The sequence below is a fragment of the Camellia sinensis genome, chromosome 3 (genome assembly GCF_055761805.1).
Source record: "Camellia sinensis isolate YWXY chromosome 3, ASM5576180v1, whole genome shotgun sequence".
NCBI classification, from domain to species: domain Eukaryota; kingdom Viridiplantae; phylum Streptophyta; class Magnoliopsida; order Ericales; family Theaceae; genus Camellia; species Camellia sinensis.
The window spans coordinates 17,018,078-17,028,193 of NC_138963.1; the positions used below are offsets into that span (position 1 = coordinate 17,018,078).

General features: G+C 31.6%; 1 protein-coding gene across 1 annotated transcript; it reads left to right on the top strand.

Annotated features, from left to right (window-relative positions):
• Positions 1 to 229: 229 nt before the first annotated feature.
• LOC114275502 (Major facilitator superfamily protein) lies at positions 230 to 9,798 on the top strand. The gene is made up of 4 exons (XM_028217543.2): positions 230 to 726; positions 7,114 to 7,331; positions 7,456 to 8,000; positions 8,678 to 9,798. Exons 1-4 carry the CDS (start codon positions 591 to 593, stop codon positions 9,555 to 9,557), a joined length of 1,779 nt encoding a protein of 592 aa, XP_028073344.2. The 5' UTR covers positions 230 to 590; the 3' UTR covers positions 9,558 to 9,798.
• The last annotated feature ends 318 nt before the right edge of the window (positions 9,799 to 10,116 follow it).

Genomic DNA, 10,116 nt, shown 5'->3' on the forward strand with positions numbered 1-10,116 from the left:
TTTTTTGACTATCAATAAATATCAGTTTATTTTCTTTATTTATAAATTTATACATTTTAACTCCTCAATTATAAAAATATATTACTTTTATTTTTTCAAACCGTCTTTAAAAGAAATATATTTGTAAAATTTTCATAATTGATGGATTAATATATACATGTTCATAGATAAAACAGAATAAACTAATATTCGTTAAAAAGTTGAGAGGGTGTTAGGGTAATTAACACACAAAAAAAAATTGCAATTGGACATGGATGCTATTCCCTGTGAAGGACCACTAATGAAATCTTCTAAGTGGAAGGAATTATTTTATTTTGATTTTTCTCATTGACAATCATTGCCAAAAAAAGTAATTTTTTTCCCTTTTTGTTTTTTTTTTCTAAATTGCCAAAAAAAAAAAAAATTTTAAAAATTTCTTTAGTCATGAGCCAAGAAAAAAAATTCTCCCTATATAAGTAGTACAAAGGAAAGATGCCACTCACCAACAACAATCTTTGCCATCAAAGTACATATCCTCTGCAGCATCTTAGATATAGCCCATTGTTTTCTTTTTCTTTCTTTGTGAAAAAGCCCATAATCAGAGAGTGAAAATGGAGGAACCAAAGAGAGGAGAATCAGTAGGTGTTGAGGATGAGAAATGGGTTAATGATTCTTCCTTGGATCATAAAGGAAGGGTTCCCCTCCGATCCAACACCGGCGTTTGGAAAGCTTCACTCTTCATTATCGGTAAATTTCACTCTTTTTTTCTAACATTTTCCATGCAACCAAACACTCAACTGATTAGCATCTTGATTATATTGTGTTGTTATGATTCATGAATTCCCAATTGAGCTCCTATATATGACTTAAAATAATGAAGTGAATTCTAATTCTGGATGTTCAGTTTGGCTGCCGGTGTAATTCTTGTCAAATTATTTCACTATTTTCTAACATTTTCCATGCAGCCAAACAGTTAATTGATTTGCATCTCCTCCTCCTCTTCCCTTTTTTTCTGCCTTACTTTTTAAATATCAAACCGTAGTTTTGGTATATACTGCGATTTTTTATTTTTTTATTTTAGAACTCAATCCCGAAAATTATATCCGCATATCTATATATTAATTTATATATATATATATATATATATATATGTGTGTGTATTTATGTTATGCTTGTCTGCCATTTTGGTTGAGGGAACATTTCCATAACTAAATATATCTAGTGGGAATCACATTTAAGTTTTTTTTTTTCAAATATATCTAGTGAGAAAATTTCCATAACCAAATATGCTTGTTATCATATTTAAGTTTTTTTTTTCTATAAATAGTTTGAAAAAATTAAGGGGTTTTTTTTTTAAGGTCCCTGGTATTATGATTTTATAGCATAAAGGACATCAAATATTTTTATAATGTCTAAGGTCCCTCAACAATATTTTCATAATGTCTAAAGTCCCTCAACCTTGATCTAGAGAAATTTCAGTCCAGAGAAATTTCAGTCCAGAGAAAATTGGTCCAGAGAAATTTGGTCCAGAGAAATTTCAGTGCAGAGAAAATTGGTCAGAGAAATTTGGTCCAGAGAAATTTCTCTGGGCCAGAATTTCTCTGGATGAGTTTCTCTACTTTTCTTCTCATTCACATCCAAATCATTGTGATTCATTGGGTAAGCAACATTGTTCAACTGAATTCAACTGGAAAAATTCCACATTGTAATATGTAAGCAACATTAGAATTTTAAATCCCATATTCCATTGTCCATTTCTCTACCCTAGACATTAGTAAGATCTTGCCATACCTTAGCATAGACAAGAAAGAGAAGAAGTCATTCCCTAGACTTCCAGAGAAAATTCAACTTCAAAGATAAAATTAGTCCAAAGAAATTCTGGGAAGAATTTCTCTGGACTTTCTAATTTCTCTAACATTCCTTAGAATTCCCACTGTAAATTTCTCTAGCCTTCCATTCTCTCCAGAGAAATTTCTCTTCTCTCCAGAGAAATTGTAATGTGCTTCATCTTGTTTGAAATTGTAATGGGAAATCCAGAGAAATTGTAATGTGCTTCCCACTGTCCAGAGAAATTCTCGCCAAATTTCTCTGGACTTCTCTCCAAATTTCTGTGGACTTCCCACTGTCCAGAGAAATTCTCGCCAAATTTCTCTGGATTTCCCACTCTAATTTCTTTGGACAAAGTAAGTTCAAGTCTCATCTTAGCCTAAACTCTCTCTCACTCTCTAATATTTTTTCTTTGGATATATGGTTGCAGAAGAAGCTTCTGATTCTTCAAATTTCTCATAGCCATTATTGGTCATTCAAAATCAAAGAATTTCTCTAGTTACCTACTAGGAAATATTTCTTGGTTATCTAAACTTCTTTATTATTGGTCATTCAAAATCAAACCAAACCAGAGAAATTTGGGCTACCTAGAAACAAAAAAACAATCATAATTTTCTCTGTGTTTTGAACAAACTAGAGAAAATTTTAATTGTTTTTCTCTATGATTATTTTTCTAAGAAACATTTTATCAAATCAATCAATCGATCAATCTCTCACCAAACCCACAAAAAATAATCTATGAAATCAGAACAAATCTGAAAAAACAACATAATAATCTAGTGAAACAAGAAGAAATCCGGGAAAAACTCGAATTTCCCTAGTTTTGTTTTTGGGGATGTTCAAGTATTTATTGTTTAGAAGGAACCACTAAAGAACAAGAGAGCAGTGAGGAACTCCTAACCCCAGCAATAGAACCCAGAAACGAACTCGAGAGTGCGCCAGATCTGTGATAGAATGCTTCACTTTGTGTAGATATCTTATATCACACATTCCCATATTTCATTGTGAATTCGCAGAATCATAGTTGCAAAAGTGGCAGTATTTGAGTTGTCTGAAATTGTTGGGTCCTCAGTGTAGCCATCACATTGTCCAACAACAACCTCAAAATGAACTTGAGATTATGAAAAAGCAGGGGAGACTCGATGGCCACCACAGAGAGAGAGAGATGAAGCAGGTTTTGGAAAATTTTAGAAGCAGAGTGTTTATAATAATGGGGGAGAAAGAAAGAAGGTTGAGTTTGGGGATCTGGAGGGGTAGAAGAGAGTAGCGAGATTCCGGCGGTGGTGGTGGTGGTGAGAGTGGTGTGAGATGGGTGAGTTTAGGAGTGGGAATGGGGTGAGGGACCTTAGACTACAAAAAAACAGATTGTGGACCTAATCTATTACTAAAAGTTGGATAGGGACCTTAGACCGATTTTCCCAAAAATTAAGTGGATTTTAAAATTATTTTTCAAACTATTTGAGAGCGTGGTTGATAAAAACACCAACTTAAGCATAAAATTACCAAATAATGACTTTAGGCTTCATTCACAAAGAAAGCCTGATATGTCGGTGCTGTTTGGTGTAGTTGTTAAAACAGATTATAAATTATAGCTTAACAGATTATAGATTATGACTTTAATCAAAAGCTGTTAATCTGTTTGGTATAGCTGTTGGATTATAGATTTAAGTTGTTGTGTAGTGTTTGTTAAATAAACTGTGAAGTAGCTTTTTAATTCATTTTTATTTTTTATTATTCACTATTTGTCTACATTTTTCATAAAAAATAATAATAATATTTTATAGTCTATTTGGGTCTTTTTTTATTTTTAATAAAATAAAAAATAAAAAAATCTAAAAGTATAACCGTGAATTAATATGTCCACAGCAGAAGCTGATAATCAGAAGCAAGGATGAGCAGCTTCTCAGAATCAGCTTTTTTGACTTAAAATAAGTTGTTAGAATCAGAAGTTGTTTGAAATAAGTTTAACCAAACAGTCTAAAATAACTTTTTAAAAGCCAGAAGCCATAAACTGGCTCAAAAAAGCCTCACCAAACAGCCCCGTCATATGTTGGTAGTATTAATTCAAACTAAAATTCTAAACCCTTAAGGTCATGTTTGATTCACAATACTAATAGTGAGGTATTAATAATCCTATCAAATTAGTGTGGTATTAACTATTCCACCCCTACCCCATTACTACTAATCCTACAAATTTATTGGATTAATTATCCATTGGATTAATAATCCTAAACCAAAATGTCAAAACAAATATAGGATGATTGGGCCTACGGATTAATAATCTCAATCCCATACTTTAATCTTTCCAATCAAACATACCGTAAAAATATAAGCTATGCGAAAAAGGTTTTGTAAAAGTTCAAGCCCAAGAAAAAAAATTCAATCCAAATAAAATAGTCTTGCTCTACAAATTTTATAGAAAATCTTACAAGCTAATGTAGCACGCTTAAAGTTGTTGTCATAAACTTTGAATCGAAAAAAAAAAAAGTTGTTAGTCATAAACAATACTGATAATAGATGTTTTTTTAAAATAAAAGATAAACGAATGTGCCGTTAATTATGCGTATTTCGATTAATAGATGCTTTTAGAAAATAAAAATTCAAAAATTTTAATTAATAAAATTATATTTTAAAATTTGAGTTTAATAAGCATCTAATTTGAAACATGAGTTCAAAAACACTTACTTTTAAAAATGTTTCATATATATATATATATATATAAACAAAAGTATAAAGGTTAATTGGCCCAACACTTGCAATATAAGCTCTTCGTCCATACCCAATCTTATCCATTCTACACAATATTAAACTCAAGAGAGAATTACATTAACAATCTTATTAATTTGGGACTTGTGTTAGTTTGATTCTTAACTTTTTAATTATGATATTTGATCTTAAATTTTAAATTTTATTTCAAATAAAGATAATCAAAGATGTTTATCTTACAAACGGTCTATTTTAAGGACAACGTAGTGACACAATTTATTTTGTATTGGTAAACTTGTATATTATTTGAAATGTAATAGCCTTTTTTTTTATAATGAATAATGTTGGAATTTTCTTTGTTATAAAGTTATGTTCGATTTGACTTTCATAATCTAATTTCAAGAAATTGTTTTAAAAAATTAAAAATTAAATTGATAAAAAAAATTAAAAATATATCAATTTTATATGATTTTATCTTTTGAAATGGTAGAAATAATTTTTTTAAATAATTTTTTTTTGATATTTATTTTCGTTAAATTAGTTTCTTTTCTTAAAAAAAGTCAAACATAGCAACGATTTTGATATAATTATTAAATCAAAAAATTCAAAACTAGAAATATTTCATATACTATTAAACATATCGATTTTAAAGACCTAATAACAATTCATTACATGATAATCATCTAAAAATATCCATTAACAACAAATACAACCATGATAACTATCTAAAAATATCAACAAAAACAATCACATATTACATGATTATCATCCAAACACATACTAAAAATTAATTTGATAAAATAACAAAATTATAAAAATATAAAAGATTTATCATTTGTATATAATTTTATCTTTTGTGGGTAGAAATAATTTTTAAAAAATCAAAATTAATTTTTTGGCATTTATTTTTATTAAACTAAATTATATTTTATTAAATTGACGACTTTATTCTTAAAATGGAGCAACAGTATTTTTAATTGTATTTATTTGGAACGAGAATCAAAATTTAGGATCAAATGTATCACAATTAAAAATTTTGAGACCAAAGTGACACAAATCTCAAATTACAAGAATTGTTAGTATAATTTGCCCTAACCTCAATTATCAATTTGCAATTTGCCACTAATTTAAGGTGCTATTACCGTTTGTTCAAGTATCACATGACTTGATAGTATATTTATGTTTTGGGATGATTCTTTAATGAACTTTTCATTCACAAAATAGATGGACAGCTTTACACATTCAAAGAAACAAAAACAGACAAAATGAATTATCCATTGATATTGTTGGTTATTTATGATCAAATGCTTTCTTATAATCCTAAACTACATGAAAGAATAGAGAAAACAGACGTAATTTTTTAGAACCCAAGTTTTGATAAAATCTTCAATCACTAATAAACTCAAAAAAATTATATTTGTGAATCATTTACGCTCGTAATCATATCAACTCATTCGTGCCCATTCTAGAATCCTTTGTTTTCTCTCAATGCTCAAATCATCATATTTTCTTTTGAACAAGCCATAGACAGACTACAGAGGGAGGACCTGGGCATGTGTAAAAACAGTTGATTCAATATTTGTGACAGACCCTACTTTGGTGCACTTATTAATGTTTAATGTATAGCCTCAAAAAATATTCACCATACTCATAGTGTGTACATGACATAATATCTCACTATGAAACTGTGTAGTGCATACGAGGTATATAATAAGTGCACCCACATGTTAGAAGTTGGGAAAATCTAGCAGAGATTTTCTATCCACATCAACATGTCTCCTTCTAAGATCACTCTCTATTATAAGATTAATATCTCGTTTGACAATTATATATTTTAATTAAAAAATTAAAAGTTATTATAAATTGTCATATCACTTTTTCTACTTTTCTACACATATTTTCGTAAAAAATTACTAAAATAGCTTATTCCCAAATGAAACCTAAGTAAAAGAAGAAATCATGACATGATATAGATTAGTGGACTTAAAAATAGAAGGATATAACAAACAAAAAAAAATGACTTCTAAAATTTACCAGTTGATGTCACGTACTTTTAAAAAACTCAACTTTACTGCTTAGCCGATCCGTTTTCCCATACCCATACCCATACACATACCCGTAAGTTGTGTTCAAATCATGGGTTTGGATACATATTTTAGAAGAAGAAATGAATGGGTGAGGGAAACAAAGAAAAAAATTAGGTTATGTCATCACTTCACTTCCTATTTACCTAACAAAGGTATATCAGCATGTTTCTATGTGATTAGTTGGAGCACTATATAAACAATATCACATAATACTTCGGAACTCCTAAATAATTATTGATCCTAAATAATAATGAATAAATAAAAAGAAGAAAATGGTGGCTAGGGAGAATGGACAATCCAAATTAAGGTCTAGCCATCTTAGAGAATAGTTTTACATAAATTGTGATTGAAATCACACAATTGCTTCTTGTCCCAAGAGTGTGTTGACTTCCCAATTACAATTGGCGATGTATATACCACTATTTCCAATAAATTAGGATAAATTTTTCATTTTTTCGAAGCTTGAGTCTCTATTAAACTTTCTTTGTCTGTGACATATATATGGCTTGGGCAGCAATCGAGTTCAGTGAAAGGTTGAGTTACTTTGGAATAGCAACAAGTTTGATCATATACCTCACCAAGGTGATCCATCAGGACCTCAAAACAGCTGCAAAGAGTTGCAATTACTGGTCTGGTGTTACCACTATGATGCCTCTATTGGGAGGCTTCTTAGCCGATGCTTATCTGGGCCGATTCACTACCATCCTTGCTTCCTCAGTTGTCTATCTTCTGGTAACAATTCTCAAATTCCAACAATTCTTTCTATGAAAGAACTACAGCTACAATTTGTGCTAAATTATTAACATTGGTTTATTTTAACAGTACTAATTTCAATTTACTAAAATGGGGAAAACAGGGTTTGATTCTCTTGGCCATGTCTACAATTGTTCCAAGCCTAAAGCCATGTGGTACTGGCATTTGTCATGAACCAAGAAAAATCCATGAAGTGGTCTTCTTCCTCTCCATCTACTTGATCTCCATAGGCACAGGAGGTCACAAACCAGCTCTAGAGAGCTTTGGAGCTGATCAATTCGACGATGATCACCCTGAAGAAAGAAAAAAGAAGATGTCATTCTTCAACTGGTGGAACTTTGGCCTTTGCTCTGGACTTTTAATTGGTGTCACAGTGGTTGTTTATGTCCAAGACCATGTGAGTTGGGCTGTTGCTGATATCATCTTGACTGCTGTGATGGTTGCTAGTATTGTCATCTTTATTGTGGGAAGGCCGGTTTATCGATACAGGAAGCCAACAGGGAGTCCATTGACACCAATGTTGCAGGTTCTTGTTGCAGCCATTAAGAAGAGAAATCTTCCTTATCCTTCAAGTCCTGCTGAATTGTATGAAGTTCCTAAGTCACAGAAGACTCAGGGTAGGCTTCTGTGCCATACCAGCAAGCTCAAGTAAGCTATATCATTCTTTCATTATGATTTAGTTACATATATTCATGTTTTATATCAATCACTTTGGAGTCATACCTTGAGCGTGTTTGTTGCAGTTTATTTTAAACTGAAAATATGACAAGAAGAAGCTGAAAGCACTCGTCTTTTCTATTCTAGATACTGTTTGACTTATCTAATTGGTCTTGCAACTTATAAGTTGAAATATTTTTTAAGTCTATTGTTGGTTTTTTTTCAATTTTTTTTTAAAACAATTAGGATCATATAGTACCTAAAAGTAATTTTTTCGATTTGCTTAGATCAGACGATCCTAAAAAAAATTTGAATGTTAACTAAAAGACAAAAATAAGTCAACATTTATATACATTTGACAGAATTTCATTTATTTTGGTCTTTTGTGAACATTTTTCAAAATTATCTGAAAATTTTCAAAGTTATCTGGTCTAAAAAGACAATTTAAAAGTTTTAAAAAAAAAAAATTGACTTAATTTTTTAATGAAGTATACTAAATACAAAATAAACGGAAAAAAAAAAAAGTTTCAATTTAAAAGCTAGTGTCAAAGGAATCGAAGTTGAAACAGACAGTTTTGACTTAGATTCTCAAATAAACAACTTCTTTTCGTATTATAAAGATAGATGTTCGAAAAACTGACAATATGATTATCCATAATGTGTGTCAGATTTCTTGACAAGGCCGCAATCCTGGAAAACAAACAGAGTCCAGCAGATCAGCATCAACAAAATCCATGGAGACTCACAACAGTTACCCGAGTGGAAGAAATGAAACTACTCCTCAACATGATTCCCATCTGGCTAGCCGCCTTACCATTCGGTATCTGCGTAGCACAAGCCTCAACTTTCTTCATCAAACAAGGCACAACCCTAAACCGCAATATCAGCAACGATTTCCTAACCCCCCCAGCCTCAATCTATGCCATTGCCGCCATTGGAATGATCGTCTCTGTTACCTTTTACGACAAAATCCTCATCCCTGTGCTCAGAAAGGTGACCGGTAATGAAAGAGGCATCAAAATCCTCCAGAGAATCGGCATTGGAATGGTCTTTTCAGTTTTGACAATGGTTGTCGCGGCTTTAGTCGAAAGAAAGAGGCTGAGCCTAGTGGAGAAGGATCCAGAGAAGGGTTCGATGTCAATGAGTGTGTTCTGGTTAGCTCCTCAGTTTCTCATCATTGGGTTCGGAGATGGGTTCACTCTGGTTGGCTTGCAAGAGTATTTTTACGACCAAGTCCCTGACTCGATGAGAAGTTTAGGGATTGCGTTTTACCTTAGTGTGATCGGTGCAGGGAGCTTTCTTAGCAGTATGTTGATTACCGCAGTGGATCATATTACGCAGAAGAGTGGGAAGAGTTGGTTCGGGAAGGATTTGAATAGTAGTCGTTTGGATAAGTTTTACTGGCTTTTAGCCGCCGTTGCTGCTGTGAATTTGTGTGTTTACGTGCCGTTGGCGAGGCAGTATTCATATAAAAATGTGCAGAGAAAGGCCGCTGTTGTTGTGGCTGATTGCTATGAAGGTGATAATGTAGGGACAACGATGGCTTAATGTATACTATGTTACTATGTAGTACTATAGGTTAAGGAGGGTGTGTCATTTGGTTTAGTTTCAGTAATCCCGATAAATAGACGCGTGGTATTTTATAACATTATGATTGGTGGAGAAAGTGGGTAATGGAGTATTGTGTTGAATGATTGAGAAATATAAGAGGTATATTGAATGCTAATTGGTTAAGGAATACAGACGTGATACTTCGGGAACATTATAATTTCCCGTTGGTTTATTTCAATGTTGTGTCATTGGATAATCAAATCAATAAAAAAAAGAGAAATTGAAGTGTTGTTGTAGAATAAATATTACACATACATTTTTTTCGATTCATAATATTACATATACATGATAAGTGAATCGCATATATCTGAATCACAAATTAAAATCCCCTATAATAAAATGATATTACAATGCGAATATCACCCTCCCAAATCATAATATAAAGATTTTTGTTTTTGATACTCTAATGACAGAGACGGAGAGTGAGAGTCTATTATAGTTCAAATATGCACATTATATGTATGTGATATATCTGATATATAACTCCTCTATCCTT